The sequence below is a fragment of the Bos indicus x Bos taurus genome, chromosome 10 (assembly GCF_003369695.1).
Source record: "Bos indicus x Bos taurus breed Angus x Brahman F1 hybrid chromosome 10, Bos_hybrid_MaternalHap_v2.0, whole genome shotgun sequence".
NCBI lineage: Eukaryota > Metazoa > Chordata > Mammalia > Artiodactyla > Bovidae > Bos > Bos indicus x Bos taurus.
In genome coordinates, this window is record NC_040085.1 from 6292477 (window position 1) to 6316142 (window position 23666).

General features: G+C 37.7%; 2 protein-coding genes across 8 annotated transcripts in view; one reads left to right on the forward strand and one right to left on the reverse strand.

Annotated features, from left to right (window-relative positions):
• Nucleotides 1-2482, forward strand: part of SLC24A1 (solute carrier family 24 member 1) — a 28169-nt gene extending 25687 nt beyond the window's left edge. Inside the window, exon 9 of the mRNA XM_027553011.1 lies at nucleotides 702-2482. Coding sequence (XP_027408812.1) covers nucleotides 702-951 — 250 coding nt within the window. The 3' untranslated portion in view covers nucleotides 952-2482. The remainder of the gene's footprint in view (nucleotides 1-701) is intronic.
• Nucleotides 2483-4762: 2280 nt separating this feature from the next.
• Nucleotides 4763-23666, reverse strand: part of DENND4A (DENN domain containing 4A) — a 120637-nt gene continuing 101733 nt past the window's right edge. For 4 of the 7 annotated variants that reach the window (XM_027553005.1, XM_027553009.1, XM_027553006.1 and 1 more), the window contains 11 exons: nucleotides 23474-23660; nucleotides 19703-19797; nucleotides 17912-18087; nucleotides 17667-17813; nucleotides 16146-16344; nucleotides 15665-15919; nucleotides 14618-14735; nucleotides 14477-14503; nucleotides 13868-14030; nucleotides 13640-13704; nucleotides 4763-7528 (listed from right to left, as the gene is read on the reverse strand). In XM_027553005.1, the coding sequence (XP_027408806.1) occupies nucleotides 7392-7528; nucleotides 13640-13704; nucleotides 13868-14030; nucleotides 14477-14503; nucleotides 14618-14735; nucleotides 15665-15919; nucleotides 16146-16344; nucleotides 17667-17813; nucleotides 17912-18087; nucleotides 19703-19797; nucleotides 23474-23660 (1569 nt within the window). In that variant the 3' untranslated portion in view covers nucleotides 4763-7391. The remainder of the gene's footprint in view (nucleotides 7529-13639; nucleotides 13705-13867; nucleotides 14031-14476; nucleotides 14504-14617; nucleotides 14736-15664; nucleotides 15920-16145; nucleotides 16345-17666; nucleotides 17814-17911; nucleotides 18088-19702; nucleotides 19798-23473; nucleotides 23661-23666) is intronic. The other 3 variants (XM_027553007.1, XM_027553008.1, XM_027553010.1) reach the window with 3 other exon arrangements.

A 23666-nucleotide genomic window follows, 5' to 3' on the forward strand; every position in this document is an offset into this window, starting at 1 on the left:
TGGTACTCCTGCTCCTTTGCATTTGGACTCCTGCCTGCTCAGAGGTTCTAAAAAGCATTTTGTATAAACAAGTAAATGTTGCGTCTTCCTGTAGGGATTTGCCTACTGGCTCCTCTCAGCTCCGTAGCAGCACCACGCCTGTTTTCACTTCCCTGGTCACCTTCAGGATTTGGGTGTGGCTGTGATTTTTTTCATTTGAATTTGTTTGTGTGTGTGTTTGCAGGGTGGAGCAGGTTAAAGGGCTGAGGAGAGCCCGAACCACTAACAAGTGTCAGGAAATGTCCCGAGCTAGGCCTTATCGTAAGGATTTAGAGGTTTAGATTAGTCATACAGAAGCCACAAAGTATGAAGAAAACAACTCAGACCCAGAAAACCTGTTTTAATCTAGGCTTTCCAGTTACTATCTGTGAGTAATGGGTACATAATTTTAATTTCCCTGGACCTGAGTTTTCTATGGCACCCCACTCCAGTACCCCTGCCTGGAAAACCCCATGGACGGAGGAGCCTGATAGGCTACAGTCCATGGGGTCACAGAGTCAGACGACTGAGCGACTTCACTTTCGTTTTCTAACCTTTGACATGAATATTTTGTTTCTTACGTTTGTGTAAAAATGCGTGCTTTGTAAATTGTGCAGTACTGTTGTGTACATGGGGCTGTTATCAACATAAAGAACACTCACACTGTCTCTTCTGTCTTGCAGCCTGCCCCTTCCTTGGATGCTTTTCTCTCTCATCAATGGATTGCAGCCTGTTGCTGTCAGTAGCAATGGCTTGTTCTGTGCAATTGTTTTGCTTTTTCTCATGCTCCTGTTTGTGATCTCGTCAATTGCATTATGCAAGTGGAGAATGAACAAGATCCTGGGCTTCACCATGTTCCTCCTGTACTTTGTATTCCTGATAATCAGTGTGATGCTGGAAGATCGAATCATATCCTGCCCTGTATCTGTCTGAGTCAGAGTCACTATTGCTCAAAATGGACATGGATCAGAAACCCATGCCAGAAGTTACTGCACCTCTCGTCACATTAAAGAAAGAATGAACCTGATCTGGGAGAGGGAAGTGAGTGGCCAAGAACCTCTGATGTGGGTGTGATGGGGGCTGAAGTTTATCCTTGGAAGCACCTGCAGTTCATTGCGGATTAGGACTCTGGAGGGGTGGTGTTCCTACCACCCCTTCACGGAGGCCAAGAAGGGCCTGAGTCAGAGGCTTTTCTAAAATGAGATAACTGGGAGTGAGGGTTGGGACAGGCATCACAGCAGTAAGACAAGCACCCGCGTGACAGTTCCCTGATTATTCCTGAAGGGCTGCTGATCCAAGACAGGCAGGTGTGGTCTCGCCCTCCTGGCCCTTGCCCCCAGCACAGGCTGCAATTTGCTGTCTCCTCTTGTACTGTTCAAAGTGTGTGCTTCTATCAGGGTTGTACTCCTTACAGTTTAGTTACTGGTGAGTTTAAGGGGACGAAATCTATAGATTAAAAAAAGTATAACAAGAATCAATTATCATTACACATCGTAGTCCAGTAAAATGTGTATCAATGTTTTACAGCTTTTTCAAAGGAGGACATTTGCTCTCATTGTTGGATTTCTGAAAAGTAAGCAGCCCAAGAAATTATAATTTGCCATTCAGTTGGAAGGTGTGGCTATTAGGGGAGGAAAACTATTCTGAGGGCCATTTAAAAATACGTACTTACCCAAGTTTGTGTGGTCTCCATCAGGTGGGCACCTTGAGCAATCAGACATTCTAACAAAGCTGTCCTGGCTGGGCTCCACCCTCTCATATTCTCACCTAACATGGGAGCTGTACCGGTGAGGGAGGAACAAAGTAATTTTTAAAAAGAGTCTAAAGTCAGTATACCCAAATCTGGTTTACAAAGCAAGAGATCCAGTGGGGCAATGCTATTTTTGTATGTCATCTGAGACAGGATTATAAAGCAGGAAGATTGATTTCTTGTGTGGATTACAAGTGGATATTAAGGCGATTACAAAGGAGAAACGCTTAACACAGTGCCAAGATGGAGAGGAAAAAAAGTGTTACTATCTTCAAGGTAGCTAGTGCAAAGGACACCTGTGTTTTTAAAAAATTGTGCGGTTAAACATTTCACGTGGAAGCTGAAATGCTTGTATATTAAATATTGCTGCTTGCTGCCTTTTACTGGCATCAAGTCAAGGGGCACATTAAAAATGAAACAGTGCTATGCCACCGGTTATGAAGCAGGAGGAGCTCAGGTGAACGCAGTTTATGACAGTAAATACGGCTTTAATTACAAACATGAGAGGATTCACCGAAGACTAGAAGATAGCTGGACAGATGCGAAATGGGAAAAAACTGAACATTTTGGTGTTGAAGGGCTGTTTTCAAAGTACTTTAGTCCCTAATCCATCTTCTAAGATGGGCTGGTTAATTTAATTCATGGCCTCACTACTCCCAAGATCCACGTTGTTTGGAAATGGAAATGACATTTACTAAATTTCAATAAATTGTGAGTCCCAATGATCTTTTATTTTACAAAAATGGATGTGTTCATGGCTCCAGAGAAGACTGATGAATACAGGATCGTATTCAAATTCCACATTCTTAAATTGGTCATCTCACTCCTAACGCTGCCGCACTGCCTGGTCTCCATACGCTGTGGCCTAGGAGCGAGACAGGGCAGTGGCCACGGAAGGGAAGGGAGCTCCCGGTGCCAGCACCCTGGGCCGCAGCCTGGTCTCTGCCCCCAGTCTCAGCCAGCCTCAGGGATGGCTCCTCCTCACAAACAGCCTGGGAGCCGATGATCTTCCCCAGTACAACTGAGTGAGGAGTGATGGACAGTGAAACGTTCTGTAATGAGAAAGTGCTGGACCACCAGTTAATGATTAAAATCAACTAATAATCGAATATCCTTTTCCTGATCAGTTTGCTAAGTTTCTGGCATTTATCTTTGCTGAGAAAGGAAGTTCTGACTTCACACTCTGAAGAAAAGGGTTAAGACATAAAGTGAAAGTTGTGTCTTGATGGATGAGCACCTGGTGGGGAGGAGGAAGAGATTGCAAGGAGATGGAAAACTTGTATAACTTTTAAAAGATCAATTTGTTACACTTGAAATTAAGATTATTGTCATACATTACAAATCGATAATTTATTAAAATTGTACTCATTTAGAGGTTAAGTACCATCTTAAAATGTCAAGATAATGGTTAGATGGTCCTTTCATTTGATGGGTAAAATGACCTATGTAGCTAGTTATATTCAGCTTGGAAAGTCAGACCTGTCATACATGAGTATCTAAATTGGGAGAAAGTGGCTGAATAGATGATTTCTCCTTCATCCCTGTTGAGGTTGCATTTCCTTGATGGCCCTGGTAACAGGTTTGGGCCATATTTATAAAAATGTAAAACTCCTCCTAATTTAATGGGTAAGATTCTGTATAGTGACAAAAAAAAGGATATATTCCAAATGTTTTAAAATTAGTATATTTTTAAACAGTTACTATACATTTTGAACATTATATTCTCATATAGATCTGAAAATGTTTCTATCAAATTAGAAGCATGGCCTTTTATGATACTATAAAGTATCATAAAAATTCTATATCCCAATTACTGTTTAAAGATTGAGTACCAAAAGAGGCAAGAATTGGAATTTAGTATTTAAGACATAGCTTGGTAGATGCATTTGTAAAACAAGTTGGCCTTATGGCTCACAGAATATCCTTAGCTCTGGCCCCCTTTTTGTAGGAAAGTCCCGCTGCAGATGCAGCTTGCAGTGTACTTTTGGCCTGGTTACCATGAAAAGTATGAGATGAGGATGAGATGAGAGAGGATGAGATGGTTGGATGGCATCACAGACTCCATGGACACAAGTTTGAGCAAGCTCTGGGAGTTGGTGATGGACAGGGGAGCCTGGCGTGCTGCAGTCTATGGGGTCACAAAGAGTCAGACACGACTGAGCGACTGAACTGAACTGACCATGAAAAGTACAAAGAGAGGGCCCATGATCAGGGTTGCCCATCCCTGTGGAGTCACTAGAGCCAAGCAGGACACCCTGGCCTAAGGCTGTCCTCAGGGCCTTCTGGGATGAGCCGGTCAATATGGAGAATTTCATTTACAGAAAATTCCATCAGTTGCTCCAGTGGTTTTATCACAGTACTGTGTTTGAAGAGAAAATCTTTAAATGCAAAAGGAAAGAGCCATCCAAATGAATAGCAACTGTGGAAAGGCTACAGTAACTTTATCTGAAAAGTCTGTTACCATCTCACACATGCACATGGACTTTTTGAGTCAGACAGAAATTGCCATATTAATTTGTGCAATACTAACTTTGTAAATAATAATTAAGCCGGCAAATGTACTTACTCTTCAGAGAAAGAAGGTAGTATGAAGGGGTAAGAAGATACCAAGCACTGAGGGTATTAAGGTAAACTGACCTGCAGGCACCAGAGAATTCAATTCTGAAATAAAACTTAGACATATCTTAACAGGAAGGGCAGAGCATGCTAAGACTAGCACAAAGGCAGACCGAGGACCTCAACGAGGCAGCCTTTCCCTTCCTGCTCAGTGATACAGCGCCTAACAGCAGCTTCCAAGTTCCAGTGAGAGAAAAATAAAGCTGGGCTACTGCACATTATCACACAACTGGTTCCTTTCTTACCATGTACTTACAAAATATGTAGAAGTACAATGTAACTTATATATGTAGCACTGGCTAGTTGCACTAAAGTATCATTAATCACCAACATAAAAGAAAAAAAGCTTATCGCTTAAAATTCTGAACCAGCATTTTCAGGGGCTGTTTCTCCACGTACAAAAATGGAAAGATTTTATTAGAAAACCTTATAATAAATAAGCTAGTGGCTTTAGGATTTTAAAGCAAAAAAATCTCACCCCCCCGCCCCGCAATTAGAAAAAAAATCAGAATACTGTATAACTCCCTTTCAAGAGGAAAAAACTGAATATTCAAATATGATATACAAATGTGTGACATTCAAAACACAATGGAAGGAAGTAGTTAGTAGTAAACAAGTTATACCAGGACACGGCATGATTTATTTTCAACTAGTAAACATATAAACAAAACTAGGAGAAAATAAAAGATAATGTAGTAAAAGGGTATTTCTTTCCAACGTGATTGACCATAATTCTCTACAATGTATGGTCAACAGAGAGAAAACTGAAGAAATGTTTGTATGGAGTTATTTTAAAGGATAATCTACATATTTTCTTTTGATCAGGATTTACCACTTTCTATTCATGTTTTAGGTTTTGAGAGAGTAAATCTGTACAAATAATATTCCCTGGGGATTAAAAACGGGGGGAATAGAACCCAACCAGAAGTAGAAACAGAACTTGGTGTCGGGGGTGGGGGTGGGGGGGAATTACATTCACTTTTCCAGATGAGTCTGAATCATCAAGAATGGGCTTTACCTTACTTTTTTTGGTTAGATATTTGAAATCAATAAACTGCTATTCATATATATATTGCTTGTGTTAAAGACAAGGTAATCAATAGTGAAAGCTGTTCTTATACAAAACAAAACAGTAACAGCAAAACAGACTAGAACCCTAGAATTCTGTTTGGATGGATGCTTGTCACCAATGCCAAAAGCCTCACCTATCAAATGTTTCTCTCATTGAATAATTTTCAAATGATTATGATTCTGAGACCGTAAGACTGAATTAGATTGTGAGTGTGGACCTAAATAGTAAAGAAGGATAAGACAAGAGTGATATTTACAAAGGAGAAGCAGATACATGTGCATAGCACCAGATTTTTCAAGTAAGCAAGTTCAGCCCCAAACTAACTGAAGTAAATTTTACATTTTTAAGTTTTCCCCATTATTTCCCAGAGTAGAAAGCTGTGAAATGTTTCAGCTTGGTGTTATTCACCAATGGGGTTTACACAAAAGTGTTTTTTCTACAGCTGAATGGTTCTGAGTCTCAGGATTGTAAGATATCTCCAAGTCTGAATGTCCTGAACCCTACCGGCTTTGACACATCTAATTTAGGACCATTCATTTTTTCCTTCTTTGACATTGGCTAGAGAATTCCTTCATTATGACAATGTACAAACACATACTACATGAACATTAAAATATATAATTCTAACAGCTAAAGGATACCTTTTTTTAATCAGAAATTATTGAAAGAAAGTGATCTTAGAAATGATGGGACTACAAGAATTTTTTAAGATTCTATTTAATACCCATGGTACTTAAACATTCAATTTACTGTCTTATTTCTGGATATTTTGGATTTAGATTTCATAAACCAGATTCAGAAGGCTTATTAAAAAAGCCAAGTTCCTCAATATGGGAAATTCTATCTGGCTGTCCTTTTAGTGAGTTATTATTTTTCTACCTTTGAAAAAATATTTTGAATATTTATATATAATATATATAAACAATACTCCAGTAGGTCATATTCCAGATAAATATACTATAATTTGCACCATACCCAATATTTTAGATATTAAAATAAAGGTAAAATTTGGGATAAACTGACATATTCCCCAACATAAATGTTCATGTAGAATATTAAAATTTAAATTGATATTTGGCTGTGTAAGCTATTTCCCCTGTGTATGGGATGCATCTAGTAGCAGTAGAGAAAATTCTGGAACCATGGTATACTGAACCTGATTTTGCAGAAGCAGACTTAGAACCTCTCTGGCTTTCCTCCCACAAGGCTCAGTGAGTCCGTCTGGGCGATGTGCGCCCTGCCATGCCTCACCCACTGCAGTCAGGCTCAGGAGTTCTAACGTGCGATCCTGGGACAACACTGACGCTAGCACTGACATTTTGGAATCATTCTTCCAAGTAATAAAAAAAATATAGATATACATATAGAGATGTGCAGCTGCACTAATTACTTCACATAGCAGCAGACAAGGAAAATAAGCATTTAACTGCCTTGCTTCATAAGTTTAAGTTCATTTTGTTTGCTATATTAAGTTTAAAAATTAAAAAAATAACAACTTACTATAAACAATTTAAAATACGTATAATACAACTTCATGGTCAAAACATTTGAGCAGTCTATGAAAACAGGAGATACTCTGATCTTACATTTGTTTATGTTCCATACATGATTTTTCAATCTGCCTCTTCCAAGAGAATCCATTAAACAGCTGTCTTATTTTATGGGGACTAATTTTGTTTAGGGATTTTTTTTTTTTTTTTATCACAAAAGTACTTAATTGTTACTGGAGAAGAAGAAGAAAAGAAATGAGACATAAAGTGGCTCTCTCCCACTTGTCACTATTTTCTTCTTAAGACACTCTGTACATAAGCTATCTGAACCTCCTGAAACATCTTACAAATGTGTTTTCAAAAATCGAAGAAAAAAGTTTAGAGTCTAAAAGTGTTGTTTTATACACTGACTATACAATACATATTGAAAGTATACACACATATCTTAAAGATAAGGTTCTCCAAAGGTCTTCCGACATTCCATCACCCCTGTGCTTGGCGGCCTGTCGCAGTTGTGGGTGCTCTTGACTTGACTGGGTGTGAGACGATCATATGCCATCTTATATTCTTTATCAAATGCATCTGTAAAAAGTCACCAAGAAAGGCACACAGAAATTTATATTTGATATTATCAGCAATCAAGTTTTGGTAATACTACAGAACCACAAAATTAGGAGCCAAGAAGGAATGTCTAGGTCATATCTGCCAACTAAGGGACCACAGAATTTCAGAGCTGGAACGGGGAACTTAAGAGTCCACAGCATTTTTTTTTTTTTAAGTTGACAGTTTTGGAGTTAGGTTGCACAGACCAGTGAAATGTAAAGTACTAAGACATCAACTGTTTAAAATTCTTCTTTCCCAACTTAAAAAAATGTGGTGAAATACATATAAAGTTTAGCATCCTAACCATTTCTGGGTGCCCAGTCTGTGGTATTACATACATTCATAACGTGCAATCATCGCCATCCATTTCCATACCTCTCTTCATCTTGTGAAACTGAAATCTATGCCCTTTAAACCAGCCGTCCCCAACCTTTTTGGCACCAGGGACCGGTTTCGTGGAAGACAATTTCTCCACGAACTGGAGTGAGGGATGGTTTCGGGATGACTCAAGCATATTACAGGTATTGTGCACTTTATTATTATTACATCGGCCTCACCTCAGATCATCAGACATTCAATCTTGGAGGCTGGGGACCCCTGCATTAAACAATAATACACTTTTCCTCTCCCCCCAGCTCCTGTCAACTACCATTCTACTTCTGTATGATTTTGACTTCTTTAAGTACTTAAGTACTTCTTAAGTTGAATCATACAGCATTTGTATTTTTATGACTGGCATATTCCACTTAATGTCTTCAAGTTTCACTTATGTTGTAGCATGTCAGAATTTCCTTATTATTCTTAAGGCTGAATAATAATTCACTATGTATATATCCCATTCTGCTTACCTACTCATCCTTCAATGGATACTTGGGTTGTTGCTTCCACATTTCAGCTATTTTGAATAATATTGCTATAAACACGTGAGTACTAATATATCTTTGAGACCCTGCCTTCAATTTTTCAGGGTATATACCCAGAAATGAAACTGTTGGATAACGTGGAAATTCTGTATTTAATTTTTTAAGGAAAATGCCATACTGTTTTCGACAGCAGCTGTACCGTTTTATATCACAACTAACAATGCACAAGTGTTCCAATTTTTCCATATTCTTACAAACACTTGTTTTTCTGGGGTTTTTGATAGTAGCTATTCTATCTAATGGTGTGAGATGGTATCTCATTGTAGTTTTGATTTGCATTTCCTTATTAGTGATGTTAAGCATCTTTGCCATCCATATATCTTCTTTGGATAAATGTCTATTCAAGGTCTTTGCCCATTTTGCAATGGCTTGTTTTTTTGTGGTTGAGTTTTAGGAATTCTTTACATATTCTTGATATTAATCTCTTCTCAGATATATGATCTGTAAGTATTTTCCCCCCATCCTCTGGGATGTCTTTTTACACAGTTGATACCACTTTTGATGCACAGAAATCTTTAGTTTTCACAATGCCCTATTTGTCTGACCTTTTGTTGCCTGTGCCTTGGGTGTCATATCCAAGAAATCTGACAAATCTATGTCATGAAGCTTTTGTCGTATGCTTTCTTCTGATTGTTTTAGGACTCACATTTAGATATTCAATCCTTTTTGAGTTAATTTTTGTATAAGGGTCCAAACTGATTCTTTTGCAAGTGGATATCCTGTTTTTCCAGAACAATTTATTGAAAAGAGTCATTTTCCCACAGAAGTGTCTTGGCATTCTTGTCAAAAATCATCTTTACCATAAATGTGAGGGTTTATTTCTGAGCTTTCTATCCTATCCCATTTGCCTATGTATCTGTCTTTATCCTGGTACCACTGTTTTGATTACTGCAGCTTTGCTGTAAGTTTTGGAATCAGTTAGTGTGAATCCTCCAGATCTGTTCTTTTTCAAGACTGTTTTGGCTATTTGGGATGCCTTCAGATTCCATAAATTTTAGGATGGGTTTTACTATTTCTGTAAAAAATACTACTGGTGACTGTATTAAATCTGTAGATTGCTTTAGTAGTACTGATATATTAAGAATATTAGTCTTCTAATTTATGAACATGGGGTGGGTTTCCATTCATATATGTGATTTTTGAGAAATGTTTGTAATTTTCATGGTACAAGTCTCTCACAACTTCCTAAGCATTTTATTCTTTTTGATGCTACTGTAAATGGACTGCTCTCTTAATTTTATTTTTGTATTATTCATTGCTATAGAAATTAAGCTAATTTTTGTATTTTGATCTTATATCCTATAAACTTGCTGAATTTATTTTTTATTAACTCTAATACTTTGGGGGTTTTGTTTTGTTCTGTTTCAATCTGGTTTGGAATCTCTAGGGTTTTCTATATACAAGATCATGTCACCTATAAACGTAGTTTAACTTCTTTGTTCCAATCTGGATGCCTCTTATTTCTTTTTCTTGCCTGGCTGTTCCAGCTACAGTGTTGAAGTGTGGAAGCGGGTATCCTTTTCTTGTTCCAGATCTTAAAGGGAAGACTGTTTTTTATCATTGAATATGGTGTTAACTCTGGGTTTTTCATAAATGCCCTTTATCAGGTTGAAGATATTCCCTTCTGTTTCTAGCTTTTCTAGTTTGTTGAATTCTGTCAAATGTTTTTTTCTGTGTCTACTGAGATACCATGTGGTTCTGTCTGTATTCTATTAATATGGTATTACATTAATGTAGTTTTTTTTTTTTTTTTCTGAACCAACACTGCATCCTTGGGATATATCTCTCTTTGTCATGGCATACGATCCTTTCTATACATTGCTGGATTTGGTTTACTAGTATTTTGTTGAGAATTTCTGTATCTATATTAATAAGGGATATTGTTCTTCAGTTTTTTTTTTTTTTTTCCCTTGTGACATCTTTGTCTGGGCTTGGTTCAGTTCAGTTCAGTTCAGTCACTCAGTCGTGTCCGACTCTTTGCAACCCCCATGGACTGCAGCAATGCCAGGCTTCCCTGTCCATCACCAACTCCCAGAGCTTGCTCAAACTCGTGTCCATCAAGTCAGTGATGCTATCCAACTATCTCATCTTCTGTCGTCCCCTTCTCCTCCTGCCTGCAATCTTTCTCAGCATCAGGGTCTTTTCCAATGAGTCAGTTCTTTGCATCAGGTGGGTAAAGTATTGGAGCTTCAGCATAAGCCCTTCCAATGAATACTCAGGACTGATTTCCTTAAGGATTGACTGGTTGGACTTCCTTGCAGTCCAAGGGACTCTCAAGAGTCTTCTCCAACACCACGGTTCAAAAGCATCATTCTTTGGTGCTGAGCTTTCTTTATGGTCCAACTCTTACATCCATCCATGACTAGTGGAAAAACCATAGCTTTGACTAGATGGACCTGCGTTGGCTAAGTAACGTCTCTGCTTTTTAATATGCTGTCTTATGTTGGTCATAGCTTTTCTTCCAAGGAGCAAGTGTCTTTTAATTTCATGGCTGCTATCACCATCTGCAGTGATTTTGGCCTAATGCATAGAATGAGTTAGGAAGCACTTCTTTTTCTTCTACTTTTTTTGTCAGAGTTTATGAAGGATTAGTGTCTTAGTTTGGGCTGCTATAACAGAATACCATAGACTGGGTGGCTTAAATGATGAACAGTTATTCAAGGTGCCAGCAGATGCGCTGTCTGGTGAGAGTACTCTTCCTGGTTTGCAGATGGGTGTCTTCTAATATCCTCCTGTTGCTGAGAGAGAGAGGGATAGTTCTCTTCTTTTTTCTGGCTGGCTTGTGGGATCTTAGTTCCCTGACCAAGGGTTGAATCCAGGCTGCAGCAGTGAAAGTGCTGAGTCCTAACCACTGGACTGCCAGGAAGTTCTCTCTTCTTTTTCTTATAAGGATACTATCCCATCCTGGAGGCTCCAACCTCCTGATGTAATTACTTTCCAAAAACCATCACAGGGCTTCAATATATATGAATTTTTGGGAGGGGGACACAAATATGCCATCTATAACAAACAGTGTTAATTCTTCTTTAAACATTTGGTAGAATTCACCATCTGGTCCTGTGGGAGAAGATTTTTGTATACTAACCCAATCTATTTACTTGTAACAGGTCTATTAAGATTTTCTAATCTTCAGTCAGTTTTATAGTTTATGTCTTTCTAGGAACTTGCTTGTCTCTTTTAGGTTATCTAATTTGTTGGTATATCATTATTTATTATAATTCTTTTTATTTCTGTAAGGTCAGTAGGAATTATCCCCCCTTTATTCCTGATTTCAGTAATTTGAATCTTCTTTTTCTTAGTCTAGCTTAAAGATTTTTCAGTTTTGTTGATCTTTTGTTTTTTGGGGGGCTGCACTGGGAGGTGCGGCACGTGGGATCCTAGTTCCCCAACCAGCGATTCGACCTGTGCCCACCGCCTCGGCAGCGTGGGGTCTTAACCACTGGACTGTCTGGGAAGTCCCTATTGGTCTTTTTACAGAACAAACTTTTGATTTCAATCAGTTTTTCTATTAAAAAAATCCCCCCCCTTTTTTCTGTAATTTATTTATTTCCACAAATATTTATTTCCTTCTCTCTGCTTGCTTTGGGTTTAGGTTGCTCTTCTTTTTCTAGTTTCTTAAGGTAGAAACTGCTTTTAATGAATCTCAAAGTTTTGGTATATTGTATTTTATTTTCATTTATCTCGAAAGTATTGTCTCATGACTTTTTGGACCAATTTGTTATTTAGGAGTGTGTTGTTTAATTTCCATATACTTGTGAATTTCCTGTTTTCCTTCTATTATTGATTTCTCTTTTCCTTGTAGTGTGGTTAGAGAATATACCTTGTATGATTTCCAAGTTTTTAAAATGTATTGGAGACTTACTTTCTGGCTTAGCGTTTGGTTTCTCTTGGACAATGTTCCACACGCAGTGGAGAGAGTACTGGACAATGTTCCATGCGCAGTGGAGAGAGTACTGGACAATGTTCCACGTGCAGTGGAGAGAGTACTGGACCGTGTTCCATGCACAGTGGAGAGAGTACTGGACAATGTTCCACGCGCAGTGGAGAGAGTACTGGACAATGTTCCATGCGCAGTGGAGAGAGTACTGGACCGTGTTCCATGCGCAGTGGAGAGAGTACTGGACAGTGTTCCATGCGCAGTGGAGAGAGTACTGGACAATGTTCCATGCGCAGTGGAGAGAGTACTGGACAATGTTCCATGCGCAGTGGAGAGTGTGTGTTTTGCGTTGGCTGGCGCATTCTGTAGGTATTCCTAGGCCTAGCTGGTTCACAGTGCAGTTCGAGTCTTCTGTTTCCTTCTGATCTACTGCCTGGTTGTTCTACCCATTACTGAAATATCCAACTATTAATATTTTGGCTGAATGTCTATTTCTCCTTCCAGTTCTGCGGGTTTTTACTTCATGTATTTGAGGGCTCTGTTGTTAGCAGCATATATAATTCTTATAAATAATTAATAATTCTTGGTGGATTGTTTCATCATTATAAAATGTCCTTCTTTGACTCTAAATTCTACTTTGTCTGATTCTACTTTGTCTAGCCTCCTTGTTAATATTACTTGCATGGAGTATCTTTTTCGATCCTTTTAAAAACTTTCTATTTGTGTCTCTGACTCTAAAGAAGCCAAGCACAATTGAGAGATGATGATCAACCAAAAATGTTTGAGACCTCCTAAAATACATACTTAGCTATCTTATATCTTTTCTGAAACAAGCTTAATGCCATTAGTGATATGACACAATAGTTAAAAGCATAGGACTGGAAATTAAGACTGCTTGGTTCAAATATGGCTCTGTTATTGTTGTGAAACCCAAGTTCAAGTTACTTAACCTCCTGAATCCTCAGCTGCCTCAATAATAATATGGAAATGATAATAGTACCTACCCCATAAGACTTTTGAGAATTATATGAGATATAGTGTGGAAGGTACTTGCTACAATGTAAGGCACATAATAAGCCCTCAAAAAATGTTAGCTTTCATTATTTATCATTGTTACTACCAACATGACCAAAATATCAAATTATCTTTTACATTATATTAAAAGAGAAAGCATTCTAATATATTAAATATAATCTTATATTAAACTAATTAATACTACCAGTATAAAAACATTTTGAAAACTATACCATGGTATAGAAGTATTATATGTTTTATATTATGCTGAATTACCTATATCAATGTTTTCTCTTCCCAGTGCCACCAGTGAGAGAAATAGTATTTCTCTATATAAACTCCTAGGGGAGAAAAGGAATGGAGAAGATAGATATTACTATTCATACATCTGTATATATCTATAAAAATTTTTATGTTAATATAAGCATGAGATATTTTAACAAGTCACCAAACAATATGAATCTGCTTAGAGGAACAATATATTCACTTAAGAGAATGACTTACCTCTGTCTTTTAAAATGAGGACATTTATTCAGTGTGTCTAAAATCTGACTCATTGGTCCATAGACATCATTCATTTTAATGCTTTTTACCATATTTTTCAACAGTTCCTGGTTAAATGAATTATCACCTTTTTGCAATAAATGGACCATTGGATACTTTTGGGCTGTAAAAGAACAAAAGAGCAGATGAACAAAAGTGTTCTGTGTATAAAGCAGAATGTAATTAAGCAGCAACTGATAGCTATTTAAAAAGCTACGAAGCGGTAAAAATAAGGGCAATAGATAAAAGAACTGAAATCTAAGAATGAAGAAAGCAAAGAAAAAAAGGAAGAAATAAGACAAACAATGATAAAAATAAGCTTTTTGTGGTCTCAAATACACAGTAACTAAAAATACTATTTTCCATAATACAGCCCCTGGAAGGAATTTTACATCAGCAGCCTGGGATGGAAACAAAAAAACAGGTAAAAAGAACAGGGACAAGCGATGTGCTAAAAATGGAACTCTACAAAATATAACCCCTCCACCACATACAGAGCATCACTCAAAAAACGAAAACCCCTTGACTTCCATAGTAGATAACACTAAAAACATCAAGCTTAACACTCACTCTCAAACAAAAGAGTACGATTTTGACCTGTAAGACAAAAAGTAGTATAATAAAAGTCAGTTACACATTAGTTTAGGCTATTTAAAGCAAGTAGAGAGTACTCTTACATGAAGGAAACGGGCATTCTATGACAGCACTTACTGTGCGCATTCCAGAGGATGTACAAGGGCTGTCCTGGATCCTGATGTAATTTCATATTGTCCCACAACATCTGTATTAAAACATATTTACTGTCTTCAGACATACAGTGGCGAGGAATCTGGGTTGAAGAATAAAAAAATACTCATTAATGATCCTTACATGATAATGTTTTGTAAATATTTTATAAAGATCCTTAAAAATATTTTTTAGGATGTATGGGTGCAAAAAAGAAAAGAACAGAAAAACCATTGGTTTGTATGCATTTTATAACCTACTGAAGGGAGATGACCTGAGTTGAGAAGTCAGTGGTCCCTAAAGTTACAGATTTAACAAAGTACTAAGATCATGAAAAGTTAGTCTTGACCAGCTTTCGACTGAGGCTCCACAGAAAGATAAATCCAGAAGCCCCATTCTCCAACATTTTAAGACCCTAGCACAGATACTCGGACTGAGTTAACCTCTCAGTCACTCCTTCACTGTTTGGATTGTGCATCCAAACACATGCACAATCATAGACGTGAAGTACAAGAAGAGAGAACACAAAGTTCCTAAACTGAGACACCTTGCCCTTTAGTGGCAGTGATGGCATAATGAAAAAGAAAAAAACATAAAAAAAATCCAAGTGAACATACAACAAACTACCTAAATGTTAAATGAAAATTTAGAGGAATGAAGAGGACGGTAGCTGGCACATGACTGCAATGTGAATTACAGCCGTCCTCCTAAAGCGTTAGGCTTGTTCTTGGAGGAGATGTGAGGCATGAGTGGGGCCAACTCACAAAGTCATCTTATAAGAGTCATTTACAGTTTATTCTTGAGGCTGTAACAAAAAGCCAAGCCCATTTTTTGTAAACTTTTATAAGAAGTCCAAAAAACATGACTGTCTTACTGCTGAACTGCAAGAAGAGAAATTATTTACAAAAATTTTATTGAATCGGATGGTTATTAAAAATATTTAGCATAAAATTACTTTTTTGTCATTAGGAACATGCAAACATTACAGTGGTGATAGCAGCACTGAATTTTAGCTAATTCTTACTCTCGTACCTTTGAATACTTGTTACAATGCTCAGAAGAAAGAATCAGTCCAGGTAAATTACTGGGTAAGTCAAGACGTCTAAAATACCACACCAGGTTCCAAAAAACAATTGGATGATGGTCCACGAAGTCTGCCACTGTTATTGCACGATCACCTTCGTTTTCCAGTAAGCTTTCAAGTTCCTTCCACACCACTAGTGGGCTAAGGTACGGAACAGTGATAGGATCTGGACTTGGGAGGTGCCATTCTAATCCTAAAGAATCCTGTTGAGTAAATAAAAACTGTAAACAGCAAATACAAGAAGATGATACTAAATCATTCTTTTACATGCCTGTCAGTGACTTCCACATAATTAGAAATGTAATTGTATAATATAACAAGATACCCTTCTTAATAAAATTGAAGCTTATGAGGCTGTTTAGTACAAGGGGAACAAAACCAAATGCAAATTATCAATATCCAAACTGTAAAAAACACCGAAACACGTACCGCAGCGCCTTGTAAGGTGGTTGGCAGGCTGCCTGTAGGAACGAGCTTCTGCCCGCCAATGTCTTCCTGATCCAAGGTGCCATAAGTACTAACACTCCTGGCCATTGGAAATAACGGACATTTTGACATAGCTGCTTTTGATCTATCAGCAGGGATCTGAATGCTTCGGGCACATGTATTTTCCAGCGGCTTAGATTTGCTTGGGCATTAAAAAAGGAAAAAAAAAATATCATTCTCTAGATTTATTTTATTTCATCTGACCACTTTCTCTTTAGAATCAGAGCTGCAGGTAGCAAAGTGAAACAAAGGAAAGATGTAGTCTGGCTTTGTCTTGGGAAAAAGGACACAGTTTAAAGTAGCTTAGTCATGTTAAATTTCCTTTTTATCCAGTAAATTTTAAATATAAGTCATTCATTTGTTCAAAACATTTAGTGGACAACTTATACTGAGAAACCACAGCAGGTCCAGGGATACAAGGAGAAACAACAGGCACCTATTCCTCCAGGGGTCAGAACTAGTGGGAGACAGCCAAAGAAAGGGCCACAGCAGACCTGTGATGAAAGAACACACACACCCAGACTCGCAGTCCTGTGGTCTAAGAGTCAGGATGAGAGCAGGCTGGCAGGCCACGCCAGCCCGCCAGTCCCACATATGCGTTTTCTTCTGCATATGCAGTTTCCAGTGTGACTTCTTCTGCCCCGCCCTATCTGCTGCACTGGGCACTTCTCCAAAATGGAGATGATACTAGCCTTTGTTCTAAGCACAGATTTACTTGTATTAGGCTTACTGTATAATTCTTAGTTTGATTTTGACAGTTCATCTAACAGCTCCAAATGTTTTCTTAGCTTATTAAACATTCCTAAGTAGAAAATTAAATACTACAAAGTAGAAATATGTTAGTACTGACTTAATTCCTCAAGAGAGAGATAAGAGAAAGATGTTCATTATAAACTTCAAGTTTCTACAGAATTTTTACCTTTAAAATAATAAACATTATCATATGTGAATTATACAGCTTAAGCTCTGGGGATTCTTGAGGTATAAACTTTTAAAAATCATTTATTTACTTATGGCTACACTGGGTCTTGTTGCTGTGCGTGGGCTCTCTGGCTGTGCTGAGTGGGGCTACTCTTTGTTGTGGGCACAGGCTTCTCTGCGGTGGCTTCTGTAGTTGTGGAGCACGGGCTCTGACTGCGGGGCTCAGCAGCAGTAGTGCACGGGCTTAGCTGCCCTGTGGCATGTGGGATCTTTCCGCATCAGGGATCAAACCCGTGTCCCCTGCATTGGTAGGCAGATTCTTAACCACTGGACCACCAGGGAAGCCCATAAAGCATCAACTATTAACTGTTGAAACATTTAGATTATTAGAGAATTTCAATATTATTTTAATTAGGAATAAGAATTTAAGATAATAAATCTATTATATAGAGAGATTTAAATCTTAAAATGGTCAGCTAATTTTTCTGTCATAAATGGAAATATATATGTTGTTAACATATAGTTCCACATAAACATAATTACCTATTCAGATCAAAACTCCCGTGAACAGAGAGAAGAGATGTGTCAAGACCAGAGGTTGATGTTGAGATGCAAGACTGCCTTGTCTGACTTGAAAAGGAGGATGGAAAATGTATATTTTCTGTAGATGGGCTTGACTTCAAAAAGTATCTGTAATGTGAAAGAAAGGAGCTTTTTGAGAAAAGAGACAATCTAGGAAACATGATCCTTAAACAAGAAGGAAAAAAAAACAAAACGTAAATCATTACCTTCCAGGTCGTCTTAAATCTCTTATCTCTATATTCAGAAAGGGCAAGAAAAGATTGCCACAAAACGGGCAGGTAGTATTGAGATTTGAGTCATCTGCTGTCCAGCCAGCCATGATTTCCTCATCGTGGACCAGACAATCGCAGGTTTTACACCGAGAGCAGCTTGAGATAAGGACCTATGGGAGAAATTAGCACTTTACAAAGTAAGCTAGTGAGTGCATAAAATTATTTCAATTAACAAATCTATTGGAAAACTAAAATTCAGAATGATTTAGAAGTTGCAAACAAAAAAATGGATTATCATCAGTACATTATATAATACACTAACTATTTCAGCTAAGTCTATTCCAAAATTTTTGCCTGAAAGGGAAACTTGCATTTAAAGTGAGCATCTTTACCATTATGCTGCTGCTGCTAAGTCACTTCAGTCGTGTCTGACTCTGTGAGACCCCAGAGATGGCAGCCCACCAGGCTCCTCCATCCATGGGATTTTCCAGGCAAGAGTACTGGAGTGGGTTGCCATTGCCTTCTCCATACCATTATAATTATGTACTATAAAATGCGCCATGATTTTATTTGGCTTCCCAGGCTGTACTAGTGGTAAAGAACCCGCCTACCAATGCAGGAGACATAAGAGATGTCAGTCCCTGGGTTGGGAAGATCCCCTGGAGGAGGAGGGTATGGCAACCCACTTCAGTATTCTTGCCTAGAGAACCCCATGGACAGAGGAGTCTGGAGGGCTACAGTCTACAGGGTTGCAAACAGTTGGACACGACTAGAGACTTAGCATAGCACACACACAAACAAACATACGATTTTATTAATGGAAAACTAAACCCAAGCATTCATTTGTTAATACACAAAATAGGTACTGGTAATTCCATGTTATAGATCTGTGCTACTCAAAGTGTGGTCACCAGAGAAGAGGTGGTCTACAAACTCTTACTGGTTTGTGATGAGCTAAGTAAAGAAACTGAGAAGAGGATCTGGGGACCTATAAAGAAACTGGTCATGCCTGAAACAGCTAAGTTGGTGATCAACAGATTTTACAAGAGTATCAGCCATGACAGATTGGAAATTAAAAACATCAACAACCAAAAAACCCTTGGTCTTTCATTACAGACAGTTTAAGAAGCATTGCTAGAGAGAAATGTAAATACTGTTGTAATTACATTAATAAAATATAGAATTCCTGAAGCCATCAGAAACTCTGTAAATTGCAACATTGGTGTTCATCATTTATTTCCAACTACATGCAAATTTATTTTCCAAGTTTATGCAAATTAGTGTGAAATAGCAACACTCACAAATGTATTTGGAAGCAATTTTTGCACAAAAATTAGGGGAAAATTTTAAAGTATAAAAGTAAAACCTTTTCACTGTAAGAAAATGGGATATAGCAGCATATCCAGCAGATATATATATTATACTGATACAAAGAATGAAAAACATGATGGAAAAAGTGGACACAAATGCCAAAACCGCTCCCAGTATCCTCATCCAAAAAGTGTGCCTATAGTGAAACTACCTGAAAGTGTTTAAGCAGCGAAATAACTATTGAAAGAGGACATACATCAAACAAAGGTCAGATATAAATGCTGAAAATAAAAGTGCTATCAAAGTATGGAACTTTTCTAAACAGAAAGTCACAGACATTTTAAGTTTATTCAGGTGTAATACACATTCTGAAACTTTCAGATGCTATATATTTATCACTCTACCAGAGACTATCAATATTTAAGAAATTTTATTAAGTAACACATGAAGATATTCTTTTGATTAAAATTGTACCTCCATTGCATAGTTCTGGAAGATATTTGTATTACTCGTGTTGCAGGAAGATGCCACCTCTGATTTCCCAGGTAAGGCAAACTTGGATAAGGATCCTGTTCATTATTAAAAAACAAAGAGCAAAACCATTAAAATTAATAAGAAAGGATGTGAGAATCTCTCACTCTCATAAATTCTCTGGTAAATTATCAAACTGTCCTATTTAAAATTTAAGAAAAAACACATAAATAATGAAAAATGTTTTTCAAGTGTGCATTTGTCTTTTGCGTATACACCTAAGGAAATGTGTTTTAATTCATTACTCACTTATTTTCATTACTCACTTATTAAGCACGTTGCATGTACAGGCTAGAAGGCATACTGGTTGTTTGTAATTACTATTTTGCTGTTTCTATTCTTACATGTTTAAGATACAAGAAAGTGTTTAGTTCTAAGGTTTAAAAAGTATAAAACAGCTGATCTTATTTCAGATCATGAAAAGAATTACTGGCAACTTTCTGCCTTGTAAGGCTCTTTAAAATCTCTAAGAGTAATCTTGCTCTTAAGCACTAGGCAAGAGTTTCCAAGTATATTCTCAACAGCAAAGAGATGTGAGGAGGTATTAAAATAACAACAAAAAGTGAGAACAGTTCTGTGGTCAAGTCGATTGCTGACAGTGGCTATATCTAGTTAGGAAAACTGGAGGTAATCTATACTTTTTTCTCTGTAGTTACTACACTTTATGAATGAACATTGGTATTTTTATAAATATAAAGGTATTAAAACAAAGTAAAGGTATAAACTAGTGGTTCCAAGAAACAGAGAGGACAGGAGAACATGAAATACCCCCATGGGGATGCAATCAGCATAATCCAGACTAATGATCCAACTGCTTCAGCAAATAAATCACAAGAGGAAAAAAAGCTCTAGACCTTCGTTAGCAGAAGCCCCTGCCTCACAGAGATGCAGAGAGAGCTGAAGCCTCATATCATCCTAGATGCTTAGAAAGTTATCTGCAGTTCTTTCCTGATGGTCTTCCAACAACCTTCTGTAATTCCACCTCCCTCTGCTAAAGCTAGTTCAAAATTGCTCTCTATTAGCCTTGACTAATTCAATCATTTATGCTGGCAGTCTACCTTTTGTATCTAATCAATCTACAGCACAGAATATTCTTTTTAGCAAAGTGAATCAGGATATGAGGTTATCTTATTTAGTTCAATAAACTCTTCTTGGATGTTAGAAAAAAATAAGGGGGAGCTAATCACCTGATTATATGACAAGTGGGGGAAAATACAGGGAATGAAGAAGAGAGGGAGTTAACAGACATCAAACAATGCAACAAATAGACCCTGTCTGGGTCTCAACTTGAACAAACCATCTATAAAGAGTTTTATGAGATAGTTGTGAAAGTTTAAACTATGTATATATTTTATATATTATGTAATAACCTTGACACATTAAGAAATATGATGATATTACAATTTTGTTTAAAAAAATGTTTCACAAAAGATACATACTGTGAAAAGTGAAAGTTGCTCAGTCATGTCCAACTCTGTGACCTCATAGACTATACAGTCCATGGAATTCTCCAGGCCAGGATACTGGAGTGGGTAGCCTTTCCCTTCTCCAGGGGATTTTTCCAACCCAGGATTGAACCCAGGTCTCCTACGCTGCAGGCAGATTCTTTACTAACTGAGCTATCCTCTAAGGTCTAAAGGGCTTCCTTCCCTTGTGGCTCAGCTGGTAAAGAATCCGCCTGCAATGCGGGAGACCTGGGTTCAATCTCTGGGCTGGAAAGTTCCCCTGGAGATGGGTAAGGCTACCCGCCCCAGTATTCTGGCCTGGAGAATTCCATGGACTGCATATAGTCCATGGGGTTGCAAAGAGTTGGACAGGACTAAGTGACTTTCACTTACATACTGTATGACTCCATAAAAATGTTGAAAAATGGCTGGCTATAGTGTTAAGATAATGCTCACCTGTGCAGGGAGTGGGGAGTGGATGTGGGCATGAGACAGGGCTCTGGGTGCTGTTATTGAACTGTTACCTTAACCTGATACTGGTTATTCAGTTGTTCTCAATTTATGACATGGACAATATTTACATACATAAAAATGCACACAGTACATGTATAACAGAGTAAATAATAAATTTCTTAAATAAACAAAGTAACTTTAATAAAAAGTTAAAAAAGACATAACATTAAAGTCCTTATGTTTTAAAAACACACGCTGAGTATTTATGAATAAAATTGTATATTGTTTGGGACTTACTTTAACATAATTCAGTGGGGCAGGAAGCAATGTTGGCAGCAGAAGACAGAGGGGACAAGATAAAAGAAGACTGGCTATTTGTTGGTAAGTGTTGAAGTTGCATGAAGGGTACATGGGCATTTGTTGTGCTATTCCTTCTACTTTTGTGATTGCTTGAATACTTCCACAATAAAAGCTTTTTAACATAGTAAAGGTGCAAACTTAAAAAACGTTATAGTGCGTTCATTCCTCACATCATATACCAGGATAAATTTCAAATGGATTAAATATCTAAATCAGGAGTCAAATCCACCTTTGTATGATCACAAGAATGATTTTTACATTTTAAAAGCACTGTTAAATATATATATATATCCCACAAAACTTAAACTATTTACAATATGGCCCTTTATAGAAAAAGTCTGCTGATCCCAGGAAATGTTAGAGAGGGAACGAGAGAAGCATTGAAGAAAGTAGTGCTGAACCTAGGGGAAGGCAGAGTCTTTTCCAAAGACTCAAAACCCAGAAGTAACAGGGCAAAAACTGATACAAAACTGAAAACGTTTATGTGGGGGAAGAAAACCCCGAAATTTGACACAGTTGGAAAAAGCATCTGCCACTGATACAAAAGGCAAAGGATTAATTCCCTAACAAAAAAGAGCTATTAAAACTTAAAAAAAAGATGGTGGGGGGACCAACAAGTGAAAGTTAAATGTAGGCAAAAGACAGTTCACAGACATAGTTCCTGAATGTACAAACAGATATGCAATTTAATTTATAAAATAAATATAAGTGAATATTAACTGAAATACACTCTTCACCTATCAGATGGCAAAAATCCGTAAGTGTGCTAAACATATTTTCTTCACAAGGCTGCTGGGAAATAGGTATTCGTCTACACTACCTGTGGGAATACAAAATTATATACCCCTGAGGAAGGAACTTGGCAGTATCACTTCCAGGAAGAACTTGGAAGCATCTTCTAAAGCTACCTTGGCAAAAAAATAATATGGCATATGTGCATCACAGCATTATTCATAACAGTTAAAGACAGCATTTAAAGTCCATCAACAGGGAAGTGGTTAAGATAAGCTGATACCGTCACACGTGATGAACACTGCGACCTTAAACATGAGAGGGGGACAGTGCTATGTGATGGTATGAAATGTTCTTCAGAACACGGTGTTAAGTGAAAAAAGCAAGTAACAGTTAATTGTTTAACAGTTATTTTACCTTTTGAGTAAGAAGACAAGGAGGTATGAAGAACACACAAACACAACACACATGCTTTTAAAGAAGTATATATTTTTTAACAAAGCAACAACGAAAGGATAAATCAAAAATGAACAAAAATGGCTGCCTTGAGGGACAAGTAGAAAACAAGCCGAAGGGATGAGGATGGAAGCCAGAGCTCTCTCCAAGCGCCTTGGTTCTCTGTTGCGTTGAGCCATGCAAATCTTTTACAAAATTAAAAATATAAAGGAGGAAAAGTAAAGGTACCACATATCAAATGCAGGACGACAGAAGGGTTTGCACAAACCTTCTAAGGAGGCAGAGCCTTCCAGGCTTGTTCTGCTGAAATCAACTCCCTTAGTCCCTGAAGTGGCGCTGCTCTCCTGAGAAGTGGCTCCTTCCAACTCATGGCAGACATCTTCATCTGTTAAAGAGGTAGATTCAGAATCCTGGGCTCCCACTGAAGAAAGACTGGTACGGTCAGAACTTTGATCCTAAGG